The 17,048-nt window shown below is 50.0% G+C and overlaps 2 protein-coding genes across 3 annotated transcripts in view; one reads left to right on the forward strand and one right to left on the reverse strand.

Moving 5' to 3' along the window:
* The window catches only part of CSMD2 (CUB and Sushi multiple domains 2), a 683,179-nt gene that overhangs the window by 317,683 nt on the left and 348,448 nt on the right, over window positions 1–17,048 (forward strand). The gene's annotated exons all lie outside the window — the stretch shown is intronic.
* Window positions 6,788–7,372, reverse strand: HMGB4 (high mobility group box 4). Its single transcript, XM_055586468.1, has one exon. It carries the CDS (start codon window positions 7,370–7,372, stop codon window positions 6,788–6,790), a length of 585 nt encoding a protein of 194 aa, XP_055442443.1.

Genomic DNA, 17,048 nt, shown 5'->3' on the forward strand with positions numbered 1-17,048 from the left:
AGGCACGTGCCCTTCCATATCCCTACAGATGACATTGTTGCCAAGATTTCCCTCACTGCATAACAGTGAGGTCCCCTTCCTCCAGCTTCCAGTAAGATGTTCCTCCCTTCCTTTGACCCTTTCCCAGCAACATCCTTAAAGTTCTGGTTTCTCTAATAAGCTCCTCAGAATACTCCCAGCCTCTGCCCACCATCTGGTTCCAAAGCCATCTCACTTTCTGAGATATTTTTCATGACACTGCTTCTCTCTTGATAGTAAAATCTGTGTTCATTATCTATTTCAGTTTGTAACAATTTACTCCAAACCTTAGTGCCATAAAACAACATGCATTATCTTAATTTCTATGGGTCAGGACCCTGGTAACAGCTTAGCTGGGCCAATCGTAAAGTTGCAATAAAGGTATCCATGGTGGCTGGAGAGTGATCTACTTCCAAGCTTACTCAGTTACTGGCAGGATTCAGGTCCTTGCAGGTTGGTTGATTGAGGGCCTCAGTTCCTTGCTGGGCGCTGGCCAGAAGCATCCCTGAATTCCTTGCCATGTGGACCTCTCTACAGGGTGGCTTTCAGCATGTCAGTTGCTTGAGTAAGTGAGAGAGAGAGAGAGGAGAGACCAGGAGAATCTTTTATTGCCTAGTCCCTTCTGAGGAGCGGCATCCTGTCCCTTTTGCCCTATTCTGTTCATTAGAAGGGACTCTCTAGGTCCAGCCCACACTCAAAGGGAGGAATCACACAAGGGTGTGAATGCGAGGAGGCAGGGCTCGCTGGGAACCATTTCAGGAGCTGAATGTGGGCGACGGTGCCACTAACAAGGCAGCAGTGGCCTGATTATGCCACGTCAGCCTCCCGTCGTGATGCCCAACCGCCGCCACACCCCGCCCTCCACTCCCGCCCAGCCAGCGGAGCAGCGGGGGCACTGGAGAGGGCAGCAGAGGACGGGGGCTGTCACAAGGCAACTCTTACAAGCGGATGGCTGCACGAGAGCGCTCACTGAGTCACTGCTGATCCACCCCAGAGGCCAAGGCCAGTTTTCAGGATCACATGACCCCTTTTGGCCTTTAGCCAAAATCTTTCTCTTGCCTGAACTGCTTTTTTGTGTTTTGTTCTCTCCTTCTTTAAACCATTCACTAGAGACCAGGGCAGGCAACCCCATCCATTGGGCACTTGTCACATACCAGGCTTCGTTTACAGTGATGTCCCAGACATCATTTATTCTCTAGATATTGTTTGTGGGTTTGTGACTAGAGATGCAGGTGGTGTTTGTGGGTTTGTGGTTGTTTGTGATTGTTTGTGGGTTTGTGATTGTTTGTGGGTTTGTGACTAGAGGTGCAGGACAGGACAGAAGGGTGCCAGTGCTTTGTGACTTCACTCTGATGACCTCACCCTGGCCACGGACTTGATCCTCAGTCTTATAGGCCCAGAAACTGGACCTTTTGTTCCCCAAACAGCTGATGCTTTAGTGAAGACTGAAGTTAACGCTAAGATCCCAATACGTCTGTGTGGCCCAGGTGCTAATCGATCATTGTTTGCAACTGGGATCAACTTCTCTGTTGTGGTTTGAGGGGAGCCCAATCTATTTGTATGTATGTATGTGTGTGTGTGTGTGTGTGTGTGTGTGTGTGTGTACGCATGCTAAGTCACTTTAGTCATGTCTGACTCTTTGCGACCCTATGGACTGTAGCCTGCCAGGCTCCTGTGCCCATGGAATTCTCTAAAAAAGCATACTGGAATGGATTGCCATGGCCTCCTCCAGGGGATCTTCCCGACCCAAGGATCAAATTCATGTCTCCTGCAGCTCCTGCATTGCAGGTGGATTCTTTACCACTGCACCACCAGAGAAGCCCACACATTTGTGTACACATCTAGGCCCACATATATTCTTTTCAAGTTCAGAATCAGTTGGCAGATGAAGAAGACAGACAGATGAGGATTAGCTTCTCAGCTTTATTACTGATGAACCCGTTGGAGAGGAGACCTGAGGAAACTTTGCAGCCAGGGTTGAAGGGGTGGGACAGGGAGGTGGGGGAGAAGAGAGGAGAGCAGGTCAGCCCTTCCTCTAAGACTCACTTGGCAGATCAGTGATGCCTCCTCATCAGCATAAATGCCAGGGCTGCACAAGAGAAAAGAACTCCATGATCCTGGGACCAGCAGCATCCTATTATCTGGGAACTTACAGAAATGCACGTTAGGCCCCACTCCCAGAAAAATTGACTCAAACTTTAGGGGTGGGACCCAGCATTCTGTGTCTGAATGAGGTCTGAGGTGATTCTGATGAAGGCTCAAAGCTGAGAACCACTGGTCTAGTGGGAGCTGCACCACCTGAAAATCTGAGCCCTAGGAAGCAGTGTTCCCCTAGGATGTTTTGCCATCCTCGTCTGCCCTTCCTCCCATCTCTGGGGAAATGAATCATAGGAGAGAAGTTTCATAGCTTCCACATTTGGTTTTTAGCTGACAAATCTCCCAAGAGGAGCAGGTGGAGGCTTCTGAAGGGAACGGCTACCCACTCCAGTGTTCTGGCCTGGAGAATTCCACGGACTGTATAGTCCATGGGGTTGCAAAGAGTTGGACACGACTGAGTGACTTTCACTTCACAAAAGGGAGGAGTGCCATGCATTTGGCATGTGCTGGCCTTGCCTCCTCCTCTTGCAGACCTTGGAGGGACCAGCATCCCCACAGTGGAATTTGGGAGACTCCAGAATGACCTAGCCAGAAGTGGAGTGGAAGCAGGAAAGCCTCTTTGACTCCTCTTTGCACTGAGGTTTCACCATAGACTCCTTGCCAAGGCCTGTCCCTCTCCAACCGCATCTGCCCATTCACTCACCCCTCTAGTCATTCTAGCCTCACTTCTGTCCAATATGCCAAGCCCATTCCTGCCTCAGGACCTTTGCACTTGCTGTCCTTCACCTTGAATAGCTCTTCCCTGAGATCCTGGCAAGCCTGGCTCCTTCTTGTCCTTTATTTTTTAAATTTTTAATTAGAAGATAATTGCTTTACATTGTTTTATTGGTTTCTGCTGGGCAGCAACACGAATCGGCCATAATCGTGTGTGTGTGTGTATATATATAAATATATATATATATATATATATATTTATATATATATCTCCTCTCTCAAACCCAGATGTCATCTTCTCTGAACACCCATTTAAAGTGCCCGCAACCCCGCTTGTCATGATTTATCTCATTATCCTGGGTTATTTTCTTCAGAGCACTTGACACTCTCAAAAAAATGACCTGTTGTGTTTATTTGTTGACTTGTTTACATATTTATGAGAGATCAGGGATGCTGCTGCCTCCCTAGCACTAGAATAGCTCCTGGTATGTCGCTGGCATAAGATGTATGTGAATATTTGCTGAATAAATGAACGGAAATGCTCTGGGAGAGAAGGTTCAGAGTGGAGTGATTCAGGCATCCAGACAGCCATAGGCCCAAAGATTTGGTCTCCTTCTTCCTGAGGGCAGAGGGCAGGGGCAACTGAGCCCCGTTGCGAGGGTCTGAGGGGAATGCGAGCACCCCACAGGCTTTCCGCCTGCTTTTCCTCTCCCCCGTATCTTAGACGCAGGCTCCCCCTGCTTCTCCCCCTCTACCCTCCCTCCCTACACTGTCATTCCATTCCAGTCATTAGAAGCCAGCAGATTCACACCCTCCTGCCGGCTTTTTCATAGAGGAATGTTAATAGAGTTAGTTTTCAGCAGGAGTACTGCAAGCCGTTGTCAAAACTCTGACTTGGCCACCCTCATTCACGTAATTAATCACACAGGAAAGCAGAAGAGGGCGGCATGAGGGCTGGGGCCCAGCTCTGCGGGGGCCCTCTTCCCAGAGAAGACCGTGGTGAGCTGCACAGCCACTGCCCACCAAGAGGCCACAAACCAGGCTGGAAACGAGACAGCCTAACTGGAACCATGGCAGAGTGGTGCAAATTAGGATCTAATTAGCCCGGGGGGCCCTCCTCCCTGTTCAAGAGTTTGGGAACAAAGGAAAAGAAATTAAACAAGTAGGGTGGAGGCTGGAAGGAGAAAGCAGGTTAAAGATGGTTCCTTTTAGAATGCAAGGAGGCTCTCATTAATGAGTACTGTGTTAGTTATCTACTGCCCTATAGCCAATTACCGCAAACTTGTTGCCTTAAAACAACCCACATTTATTTTGTCATCATTTCTGTGGGTCGGACTCTCCTAATAGCTTAGCTGGGTCCACTGCTTGACATCACACAAGGCCAAGCAAGTTCTTGAGGTGTCAGCCAGGGCTGAGTTCTCCTCTGGAGGCTCACCTGGGGAAGGACACACTTCTCTGTTCATGAGTTTGCTGTAGTAGTTTCTTGAATCTTGATTTTTTTTGCTGGCTGCTGGTCTGTGGCACCTTCAGTTCCTAGAGATTCCCCAGAGCCTGTTGCCACATGGGCTTTCCCAGCTTGGCCAGTTACTTCATCAAGCCAACTAGGAGGATCTTTAGAGCAAATCAACCTGCAGGATAGAATTTTACATACCATGGCACAATCGCAGAAGTCACATCCCATGGCCTCTGCCCTGGTTCTGTTGGTTAAAGGCAAGTCGCAGGTTCTGCCCACATTTAATGGGAAGGGGTCACACCAGAGTATGAATTCCAGGAGAGGGGAATCATGGAGGAGTAGCCACTCTAGAGGATCCACCACAGAACCTATTGTGTGCTCAGGACCATGCCAAACGCTTTTGCATGCATTACATCATTTAATCACTAAAACCACCTGCAAGGCAGGCACCATCCCCTTTGCACAGATGAGAAATCTGAGACGGGAGGAGGAGAACTTACTTGCCCAAGGTCCTGCCAGTGATCAAAACCACTTGTGTCAGGACACTAAAGCTAGAGGCTAGAGAGTCAGCATCTTTACAGGGAGGAGCAAGGGCCAAGGGAGGGAGGGGAAGAGGCGAGCAAGAAGGTTCTTGCTATGAGGCTTAAGACCAGGAGGAACAATGGCTGTGGACTTCAAGTTGAGAAAGAAGAAAACTCACAGTCTCAACTTTGCCAATGAAGCAGAAAATGAGGGTGTCTCCTGAGAGATTGGAGGCTGGGCTTGAGGGGGAGCAGAGCCAAGTTGGAACAGCAGCTTAGGGAATGGGAAGGGGGATAGGAGAATTTGCCAGCCTGAGTACAAGTTTGCTGAGGAGGAGAAAGCTGCTTCCTCTGGGCAGACTTTAGCACTTGCTTGGTAGTGGTCCTCAGTCCTGCCAACCTCAGCTGTTTGTGCAGTCTCTTCTCTCCTGTGTCCAGCCCTCCCATGAAGGCAGGAACTCAACAGTAGACTGCATTGGGCCTCCTGGTCTCCAGCACAGTGTCTGGCCCAGGTGAGCCCTTCATAAATAATTCGGCCTGATTCCAGACCCTGAATTTCTAAGTCGCTCCACCATGTTACTTCTTACCCCCAAAGGGTGAGAAATGACCCAGTTTGAAAAGACTATTCCAAAATATGTATTTTTACTTTTGTTCCCTGAGTAAAAGTTTAAACAACAACAGGTTACAAAGATACAAATCCCTCGTGGAATAAGGGTTAGAGGTGGAATTAGGGAAGTCTGTTGCGTGCAGAACCTGGTGACAAAAGAAGCAGTTTTGCATTTTTTCTTAGTCTCTTTGCTGTCAGAAGTCAAAGACCATTTCAAAACATCCCGTATCAATTCAGATTAGTAGGAAACATTGCCCACAGTGTGTTGTCGCCTGGAAAATACAGTTAAAGCAGACACAGCGCGATCCCATTTGTATCAAAGGACCAGTCTTGACTCATTTTAAGTGGCAGAAAACCTAACTCATACCATCTTAGATAAAAACTAAAACATGTGGGCTTATCTTCACTCAAAAGTCCAAGAAGCCAAAGGGACTAACATTTTGGCCTGAGAATGAGGCAAATGACTGCCTACAGCCCCCAGGACAGCATCCTCCCCTAGGACTCCTTAGACAAGTCCTGAGATCCGCTCTGATTGGACCAACTTGGATCACGTGCCCACCAGTGAGCCAATCACTGTGTCCGGGGGGAATCCATCTGATCCAGTCTTGATCAGGACGGAGGTGGTGTGCTGTGAGCAGGAGGAAAAGAAATGGGTTCTGAGTGGTCATAAAGGCAACACGTGTCCACCCTGTGGGTTATGCTTGCGTCCACAGAAGATTCACTGGGTAGATGCCCACCAAAATGTCGAGAAAAGAGTTTTCTTCAGCTTATAGTACTCAGACAGAGTCAGATAACCTATTTTTGTAAAATCAACCTCAAGCTTCACCCTAGTGAATAGAATGGGGACCACCCCTGAGGTCTCATCCCAGCCCACAAATAGTATCTAAGACTTGTTGGAGGATCAGTTCTGGAATCCCTGCAGACACTGATTCCTCTAAGGCCCACCTAAACTCCAGTTTCCCAGCCTCTGCTGGGGCCTGAATTGGAAACCTGGCCTGGACTCCAGGCCCTTTGCCCTCCTGGTGAGGAGGGCGGCAGGTCTGGCGATTGGACACTGCACTCTGTGAGCCGGGTCCTCCACCCCAGAGAACCGCTTGGGACCAGATGCTCCCACCCCTAGGACTCCTAGCTTCTTTACACCTGGAGACTCCCACACCCCACCCCACCTGCGCAAGCCAAGCGCGGTAAACACTGGCCACACACCTCTTCAGACACTGTAGCTCCTTCTCCCAAAGCCAGCCCCTCCCAGGATCAGTTCCCAAACCCCGATCTCGACTCCACCTTGCCACTCACTTGTTTTCCAAAGTGGCAGCCATGGCAACTCTAATGCCATATACAAGACCAGAGGCAGGAATACCACGGAATGGCCCTTTATTTCTAGTTGGATTCATCAGTTGTATCTGACTCAGCTTGCTCGAACCCTCTGCACTGGTTCGTAGCTGACTCTTGCAAGCACGTCTTCCGGGTGTTGAATTGATTACGGTAGACACTGAGTTCCTCTCGGTACTTAGCTCTCAGGAGAGCTGCCCTTTGTTCATAGGGCTGCTTGTCCACATCCGTCTTTGCAGACCACATCTTCCCCGAGGCCTTGGCCACCTGCACCACTGACCAGCTTGGATTCTCACTCTTGAGCTGGGCATAATGGTCTTGGCAGAAGAGTAGGAAGGACGATGGAGGCCGTCTGGGTGCGTGGGGGTCCCGCTTTCTCCTTTTCTTCCTCCTGCCGAAGTAATTCATCATCTCTTCTTGGTATCGGGCTTTGTCGAGCTTGGCCAGGGCTTCATATTTGGCCTTTTCATGCTTTGAGATGGATCTCCATTTTTCCGAACACTTTCTAGAAAACTCTTTAAAGCCAAGGTAGGTATTGGGCTGCTGCTCCTTGAACTTGTTTCTGTAATTCAGCAAAAAGTGGATGTAAGAAGAGACATTTGCCTTAGGCTTTAGCTGGTCTCTTTTTCGCATGTTCATAAATTCATTTTCTTTTCTGGACCCAGTAATTTGGACAGCAGAGACCTTTGTCCCCCACACTCCAGAAGCAATTAGTAAATGCTCTGCTGGTGGTGAAATTTTCTGTCTGTCTGAGCTGTAGGCAAGGGTCAGCCTTTTCAGTGGTGGCGGCATTGTTGGGTCAGAGGGGACTGTGACATCACTCCCAGGCCAGCCACTCCAGGCCAGTGCTGGAGGCATTTGCATACAGGTGCTCTTATTGGTTGGCTACTTGGAGGTCAGATTTGCTCCCCATGGAAGATGATGGGTTATCCAGGGAAGGCTCTAGAGCAACCGTGCCCTCTGCAGTCTTTCTCCCTGGCTTCCTGGAGGCAGCGTGCTGGGCTCAGGTGGGGAGCTCTCCATCCTTTGGATGCAGTCACGAGCCACAGGGTCTGCCTTCCTCGCTGTACGATTGTCAAGATGCCTCCTCAACCTTTCCAAAGACAGCCTGGAAATAATGAACATGAGGAGGTGGATGGCTCAGAGCTGTCATGATGAAATGTGAAGCCTTTCCGTTTGCCTTGAGCAGGGGCAGCTCCTACCATACAAAGAGTTTAGTAGTAACTCTAAGAAGAATCAAGTTTGACAGCTGTGGCTGGCTTCCTGTCAGGACAGAGTTATCTCATATAAAAGCCAAGCGCTCGGCCTCTAAGTCTCAACTCTTCGTTTCTCTGAAATGAATTGGGTGGGGATGAGGGTGGGGATTGGGGAAGAAGGGAGGAGCCCCTTAAGGTTTTACTAATATTACACCAGAGCCCATGAAAATGAGATAGAAAATCCTTGGCCCAACAGGAGGCCCCCTGTTCTCATCCCAGAGGTCCCCATTTCTTGGGGTTAGAGCACAAAGCTCTAGCAACTACACTCAAACTAGTTGGCTTCGGGCTTTTGGGGGGGAAAGCTGCAAATATTCTAGCAGCCTTCCAACTGGAGGGAAAAGAAAAGAAGAGTGCCGTTTCTTGACCTTTGGACACTGTAGGGTACTTCCTTGAATGGTCTTGGAGTTGCTATAACTCAGGGGTTGTTGATAGAACCAAGTTTACAGGGCTAGAACACCAAGCCTCATTAACATAAACATTAACATATTTAAGGTAGAACAGCCACTAACAGGTTGGAGTCTGGATTTGATCCGATTAGCCCGACTCAAGCCTGTGCTGCATCCCGCCTGCACAGATACTGCAGCCTTGGTAGCCGGGGGTCTGAGTGCCTGGTCTCAGCAGCTGAGCCTGACAAACTTGCCTCAGACTAGACCACCACATTTTTTTTTTAATTATTTTTATTTATTTATTTGACTGTGTCGGGTCTTAGTTGCAGCATGTGGGCTCTCTCTAGTTGTGGTGTGTGGGCTCAGTTGCCCCACAACATGTGGGATCTTAGTTCCCTGGCCAGGGATTGAACCTGAGTCCCCTGCATTAGAAGGCAGATTCTTAACCACTGGACCATTAGGGAGGTCCCTAGAGCACATTTTGAATTTTTGCCAAGACTTTTCCCAGGACTCCATGACTGATTGCAAGTTCCATCTTATATAAAATTGACTAGAGTCTTCAAGCCTAATTCCTAGCCCCAAATTGCAACACGGTAGTTGGGCTGCTTCAGCCAGTCCCTTCCCAAGCCTGTGTTGTCTCATCTGTGGGATCAGCGACGTACAATCAATGTTCTACTGGCCAGGCAACACCCTCCCAGTGACTTGCTGTAGTTTTGTGGCTGGAGTGGGAGGGCTGTAGGATGCCAGATGCCAGCCCCAGCAATCCAGGCCAGCAGCGGGGGCAGAGAGGTCTGGCCTGTGGGAACTGGTTACTCTGGGGACACTTCTTAGCCTAGGGAGCTTTTTTTCCACTCTGGTTCTTTCTCCCAAGGCTAGAGGTTGGCTCATCTGTTTGCTGGACTTGAGTGGATGGGTTGTGAGGAAGAACTTGTCTAATGTGCATACATGTTCATCAGGTTCAGCTCAGTTGCACAAAAGACCCCAGCAGCTTATCTGTGTCTCCGTTCACAACCTTCCATCCCCCACCCTCAGGATGATAAGATCTAGAAACATCAGCCCCATGATAACCATCTGCCAGAGCCTAGCAGATCTAGGAAGAGAAGAGAGTATGGCCTTTGGTGGTGGGGCCACACTCCCGACTTGGCAGGGTGAAGCAGGGGACTCCTTCATCTGGTGGAGTTGCAGGAAGAATAAATGCACCTGACTTTCTCAACTGATGCCGTGTACACGGGTATCTGAGGTTTGCTCCTTTCCATCTTTCCTGCCTGCTGCTTGTTCTGGGAAGCTGACCCATATGGACCATATCAGTGGCTCCTGTGCCCTCCGGCTTCCATTTCAGTTTGGCCAGTGGGGACTCTGACAGGAGATCACAGAGGGAGGGATCTGGCTCCCTCCCTGTAAGGTTACCTGGAGCTGGCTCCTCATCTCTGGACTGCAAGTCCTGACTCCTCTTAAGCATCCTCTCTAAATGACTCTCTCCTTCCAGCTTCCCTGTCCTGTCCCCTCCAGCTGAGGGGGTAAGAGCTCCACCTTTACTAGCCTCTGAGGCCTCTGCTGTCCCCTGTGGCTTTCCAACACCTTGCCTTTCCCTTGGTAAATAGCCGCTTTGTTAAACACTCCTCAAATTATCCTAATTTGAGTGACCATCTGTTGCCTGCTGGGCCCCTGACCTGTATGCCATGTTTCTAACCTCCCACATGGACAGCAAACAGCCATGGAGGTGGAGAAATAAAGCAAGTGTGGGCATCCCTCCAAAGTAGGAGGGTGTCAAGCTTCTGGAGGCCTGTGTGCTGGGCGGTACCACGGTGGAGAAGGGCCTGCAGGGGCTGCTATGCCAGCCAGGAGCAGGCAGGACAAGGCCACGTGGCTTAGGAAGAAGTGTCTAATGTCCTCTGTATTATGAGATGACCTCCAGACAGGGGCGCAGCTCTGGAGGTCAGGTAGTGAATACTGAAGGCTTATGGAGCACACATTTTCTGTTGCAAGTTAGTTTTCAGCTCTGCCATCATAGCTCAGAAGGAGCCAGAGACCACACCCAAACGAATGAGTGGCCAGATAAAAATCACAAGGGTCATAAGCCTGACCACTCCAGTCTAGAGATGTGAGTTCAGTATTTGCAAGCTTTTGGATTGCAGTCTACAATAGGAAATGTATTCTATAAGTAAGTAAGCGTTAGTTGCTCAGTCATACGTGACTCTTTGCGACCCCATGGACTGCAGCCCACCAGGCTCCTCTGTCCATGAGATTTTCCAGGCAAGGATACCGGAGTGGGTTGCCATTTCCTTCTCCAGGGGATCTTCCCAATCCAGGGATCGAACCCGGGTTTCCTGCACTACAGGCAGATGCTTTGCCGACTGAGCTACAAGGGAAGCCCAGTGTATTCTATTTCATGACCCACTTATGCACATGCATTCAGTGCTGTTAGCGGGTGCTTCTGTTCTAAGAACACCACCTGCATCGTCTCATTTCATCCTTGTGACCACCCTGTGTGGGGGGTGGGGGCAGGGGTGCTATTTTTACCCCCATTATAAAGTCTCTGAGCACATAAAGTTTTCAGAAAAAAAAAAGTTTTATGAAAATAAACTTGTTATGTGTGTAATGTACTCTTTTCTTTTCTATTCTATACTCTTTTAATATGCTGTACTTTATTTTCTTTTTTAAAATACACCTCTGGGACTTCCCTAGCCATCGGGTGGTTAAGACATTGTGCCTTCCTATGCAGGGCACACAGGTTTGATCCCTGGTCAGGAGTTAAGATCCTGCATGCTATGTGGCCTGGCCAAAAATAAATAAATAAAAATAAAATGCACCCCACAGTCTGATCTTGTGAATGGGTCATAATCCAGGGATAGATTTGAAAAACACTTGTCTACGTAGACTGGGATGGAGCCCCCACCCCAGAGGTTGTGAGAGCCTCTTCACTCAGCAGTGATAACATGAAGTGGAAAGAGCATGGCCTCTGGAGCCAGACAGACACTGAGCTCCAATGCGAGCTTTGCCACGTAGTAGCTAGGGGACTTTTGGCAAGTCTGGCTTGTTACAGTCTTGGCTGGATGTGGAGTGAAATGATCAAGGTGAGGATTAACTGAAAGGATGGGAGTAAAGCGCCTGACACTGACCTTCCCCTGCAGTGTGGGCAGGACTTAGGACTCACTTCTAATGAGTAGAGTATGGACAGGGACAGGGGACATCTCTATAGTGGAGGAAGGGGGCAGATGCTACAGTAACCAAGGAATCCACCTGAAGGCTATTGGTAATAGACCAACTGATATGACGCCCGTCTTCTACAATGTGATGATAAAAGCATCTCACCCAGTGGTATTCTTCCCCCAAATCCATAATCCTGGTGTAATCAGGAGAAAATATCAGACCAACCCAAATTAAAGGTCAGTCTGCAACCCACTCCAGTGTTCTTGCCTGGAGGATCCCAGGGACGGGGGAGCCTGGTGGGCTGCCGTCTATGGGGTCGCACAGAGTCGGACACGACTGAGGCAGCAGCTGCAAAATACTTGATCAGTACAAAAGTGTCCAAGTCTTGAGAAAACAAGGAAAGCTTGAGAAACTGACAGACTAGAGGAGATTCTGTAGACGTGATGACTCCATGCCCAAGAAATACTGGACTGGATCGTGGAGCAGTAGGAGGCCTTAGTGGGAAACCTGGGGGAGATGAGAATGAAGTCTTCCACTGAACCAATAGCTCTACACCAATGTGGTTTTGCCACATGGCCCATGGTTTTATGTAAGATGCTAATGTTAGGGGAAGCTGGGGGAGGGGTGTACAGGACATTTCTGTACTGTCTTTGCTATTCTGTTCTCATTTCAAAATAAGTTGTTTTTCATCTCCCCAGCTGATAGGAATATGTACCCAGGGTTGAGGCACCCTGTCCTTAATCCTTCTCTGGGAATCCTAGGGGCACATTTTACCCTCACTTGCAGCAATTGTACGCTCCTGGCAGACCTTCTCATCATAGCGTTTCTCAAATGTGGGGGCAAGCATCAACTTTGGGGAACTTTAAAAATCCCAGGTCACAACAACAGCAACCTGAAAAAGTAGTTGGCAGAGGTGTGTGGTAACTGCCATGACGCGCTCTCCTGCCTCCCCTGCTGCGGTTCCTCCTGGAGGGTGAGGATCAACGCTGCTCTTGCCCTCTGAGCAAGGCACCTGTGGCACGTGGAAAGCTGGCTCCACAAAGAGGTCCATGTCCTAAGCCCCAAAGCCTGTGAATACATTACCTTACATGGCAAAGGGAACTTCGCAGATATGATTGTGTTAAGGATTTGGGGATGGGAAGGTTATCCTGGATTATCCGCGTGGGCCTGATGTGATCACATGGGTCCTTGTAAGAGGAAAGCAGGAGTTTCAGAGTTAGAGACTGAGATGTGATAACAGACATAGAGGGTCAGAGAGACTTGAAGAGCTACACTGGTGACTTTGAAGGCACGGAAAGAGACCGCAGGGGGGGAACGAAGGTGACTTGCTAGAAGTTGGCAAAGGCAAGCCCACAGATCTCACCTCTAAAGCCTCCGGACAGAGTGCAACCCCACAGACACCTTGACCTTGGCACGGCGATGCCCACTTTGACTTCCAGAATCGTCAGAAAAGAAATCTGTGTTGCTTCAAGCCACTGAATCTGCAGTGATTTGTGAAAGCTGCACTAGAAAATGAACACGGTTATCTTTCGCATCCAGCTAGTGGTCTGTAACTATCCCGGTGCTATCCTAACCCCCGCTTATGTTAATAAAGATGAGAAATTTGTGCCACTGCTGATTGGATTAGTTGAGGGAGCAGGGAGCGTGATCTACTCAATTTTACACACTTCTTCACTCACTGGCTGACTCATTAAGTCACTAATTCACTCATTGGCTTACCAGTTAATTCACGCTTACAGTCTTTCAGTTCATTCACTCACTACTCATGTGCACACACATGCATGCACGCACACACACACACACACACACACACACACCCTCAATCAGTAGCTGTGAGTTGCTGGAGCAGTGTGACTGCTGCTTTCATGGCCGTTAATAAGCAGTGTTTGAGGGATGGATATGTTTCAGGAAGGAACGTGGTGGTAGAGAGAAGCATCTGCCACTTCCTGGAAGCCAGATGGGCGAAGGAGGCAAGGTCATAGGTAGATCTAGGCTCTTTGGTGCTGACCTCATTCCAAGAAATGTTACTCAATCAGATGTGACTGTGATAGTTCAATAAAAATGATGATAATGCTTTAGGTAGATCAGCTCCAAAAGCCTAGAGAGAGATTATGCACATGCATACTTCACTATGTTGATTTCTTAGGTTGATACATGGATCGTAGTTATGTAAGATGCTAATATTAGGGGAAGCTGGGGGAGGGGTGTACAGGAAATTTCTGTACTGTCTTTGCAACTATTCACATTTCACAGCAGTGAGTGGAATAGTCAGTTCTCACACTCAGGTTTGTTAGAAGTCTGTGTGTTTAGCCTCTGTTGGTGGTCTAGGAACTTCCTTGAGGTCAGGGAGAAGGAGGAGCTGGGAAGGAACAAGGCCAAGTATTGCAGGAGGAGAGCAGGTGGAAAGAGAAGGTGTCTACATCTCAGCACTTACAGGGCTCAGGGAGACTTTTCCCGTCAGGTGTATCCTTATTGCAGACACATCTGGTGAAGTTATCCCCAGGTCATAGGATGCCCTGAGTCCAGCAGGTGGACTGACCTAGATGCTGAACCTACCAGCATCTGCAGGTACACACAGAGCCTGGGTCCACTTCCCTGGGCCGAGGCTGGCCAAGGCCAAGTACGGGGTCAGCACTAGCCCAGGGGACTATGTGGACAGGAAATGGGACAGATGATCAGGTGTAAGAATAGGGTCAGCGTGGTGGGGGCCAGGCATACCTGTCCACCTTTGGCAGAATGCAGCAAAGGGGGAGGCGATGAGATCTAGAACAAGACCAAGTTTGGGGAGTTAGTCCCCCAGCCAGCTGTGGGTACCTCTCGCTGGCAGGAGCCCTTCCTGACACCCAGAGTAAGAAGCCTGGCCCCTGATGTTTCCATCCAAGCCCCTGCCTCTTTCAGCCACAGTGCCTAGCTCCCTTCTTTCAAGCACACTCCTTCTTTGGGAGAGTGGTCCCCAAAATCAGTCCTGGGGGTTCCAGCAGGAGCCCATGCCCGGGGCCCCAGGAGTGGGCACAACCCCAGCTAGACTACTCAGAGGCTCCCAGTGGGCTTGTTCTAACTGGACCCAAGGGAAGAGATCATCTCTCTGGAGGTGAAGCTAGGAGGGTAAATCAGGGAGCTGGTAATTGTGGCCATAGTCCCAGCCTCCAGTCTGCCATCTGCAACAGAGTGGAAGAAGCTGGCAAACAGAGCACAGCAGAGATGGGCCCAGAAAGACGGGCTCGTGGCTTCTGAGTCATTGGATCTAGTCATCCCTGGAGCCAGCTACGGTGTGACGACAGCAGCCAATAATTTCTTCTCTGCCCCTCTCTGATTTAGTCTGGACTTCGGCCACTTGAAACCATGAATGTAAGGCATTAGCTTAGGTGTGATGGGGGTGAGTGATATAATCCAGGAACCCTTCCCTCCCCCATTTCCAAGTCTTCCTTCCTGTCTCCTTCCTCTCCCCTCTGCTTGTGTCTGCTCTACGTAATGGTTGGGTCTCTGGTTTATTGTTCAGAGAGTATATGGACAGCGTTGGCACATCTTGGCCCCTCCATCAGCGTGAATGTTTCTTGAGCACTTAGTGTGTGCCACATCCTGTACTGAGAGCTTGTAAGCCCATTATCTCACGTAAACCACCTAGAGTTCTATGAGTAGGGTGCTGTTACCCATATTAAATACATGGGGAGACTGAGACGCAAAGCAGGTCAGTTACTTGCCTGGAGTTAGGCACCTGGGAAGTGTAGAGCTGAGACTTGGAACCCAGGTAAGTGCCTTCCAGGGCCCACATGCTTAACTCTGCCCCAAACTGCGCTGGATTCAGTAACTGTTAGTTCCTTTGCCCACAAGTCTCCCTTGCTGCATGGAGCTATGACCCAGCCACGAATGACGGTTGCTGTGTCTTGGAGGCTCAGCAGGAGTTTATGAGCGTCGCCTTGAATCGCCGCAGTCGCACTGTAAAATGCACCCTGGGGAAAGAAAGGCTCAGAGAGGGAAAGTAACCTCCTCTAGGTCACAGAGCCCATGGATGTGGTGGCAGGATCAGAATCTAGCTCGTCTGACTCTAGGATAGCTTCCTTGCTGACCTTCGCATCACAATCCCCAGGACAGTTTAGGCCACCCATTCTCCAGCCACCTGGGAGACTCACTCCCTCAGCTATGGCTTCAGAGCTGCTAAACCATCAGTCAGGGCTGGCTAGCTGCCTCGTGGAGGAGGAGAAGGAGCGTTGAGGATGCTCAGACTCAGAATGGCAGTCGAGTGGCAGGCAAAGGCTGGCGTGGGAGTCTCCTCGATCAGCCATCTGCAAACATTGCCTCTGGATGAGAAGTATTATCCAAATGTAATCCCCAGAGGCCTCTAGAAGGCAGGCATTGCCACCCTCCCTGGAATGAGGGCAGGTCCCTTCTCCGAGTCCTGCCTGCAGTGACAGGCAGAAGCTGGGCAAGGCTGGGGAGGCAGAGCTGATGGAGGCCAGGCTGGGGCTGCCGAAGGTGGAGGGGAGGTGACCGCCAAGTGTCCTGGTGACACTAGGGCCACGGAGTGGCCCTGCACCATGCTGTCACCAGAGCAGATGCAGGCATCCTTATTCCCCAGGGAGATGAGGCCAGGCTGTGCTGGGCTCTGCTTAATCCCTGCGTTCTCTGGAGTGTCGGGTTCAAGGCACTGACCCCACCTCCTCTCTTCTCAAATCTAAGCAAGGGAGTAAAATAGTTGACATTTGCAAGATACCTACTGCGTGTCAGTAGTCCTGGACACATTACATGTGAGAGCACAGGTATCCCATTGCACAGATGGAGAAACTGAGGCTCAGAGAACTGCCAACACATGCCTACATTTCACAGCTACTTAACCATTGAGCCCAGATTCAAATACAGGGAGAGACAGAGACCAGAACCAGGAAGAAGAGAGGGTCTAGGTAGCATGTGAGCACGCCTCGGTCACCAGGCTCCTGAAGCCAGTGCCCTGTTCCTGGGCCAAGCCTGGTGGGAGCTGACTTTAGCATCTTTGGGTATGGGGCCATCAGGTCTCCAGGCTGGATCTCAGGTCTATCTGCAGCAACAGAGACTTGAGCTGGGGGCAGGGAGTGGTCACCTGGGGGCCAGGCAGCTGACCAGGGCTCAGACTTCTCTTAGATTGTGTCCCAGTCAGACCAGAGCACGTGCGATGGAGGCGTGCAGACGTACGAGGCTTAGGACATCTTATAAGAGTGATGCAATGAGGTGGGAGAGGCAGCAACAGAGGTGGGAGAGATGATGCTGGAACACGCTTTTCCCGTCTCTACCAGGAAAGCCAAGCCTGTGGGGCCTTCCGTAATCAACATGTGTGTAGAATCCCATCAGCTGATCTGTCCAGTGTGGGTCACATGGCCACCCCCAATCCATCCAGCTATGGCCCAGGGCCAAGAGGCTGCCCCTTCCAGGAGCTCTGGGTCAAGGGAGGGAGACTGATCATCAAAGCTTCTACTCAGAAAAGAGTACAGCTGCCCGATTTAGAGCTGGAGACAGAAACAGAGAGAGTTGAGCATCCTCTGAGAA

This window comes from Bubalus kerabau, chromosome 6 (genome assembly GCF_029407905.1).
Source record: "Bubalus kerabau isolate K-KA32 ecotype Philippines breed swamp buffalo chromosome 6, PCC_UOA_SB_1v2, whole genome shotgun sequence".
In the NCBI taxonomy this organism is placed as follows: Eukaryota; Metazoa; Chordata; class Mammalia; order Artiodactyla; family Bovidae; genus Bubalus; species Bubalus kerabau.

Coding starts and splice junctions, on each gene's coding strand:
- HMGB4 (XM_055586468.1), bottom strand. CDS start 7,372: ATGCGAAAAAGAGACCAGCTAAAGCCTAAGGCAAATGTCTCTTCTTAC.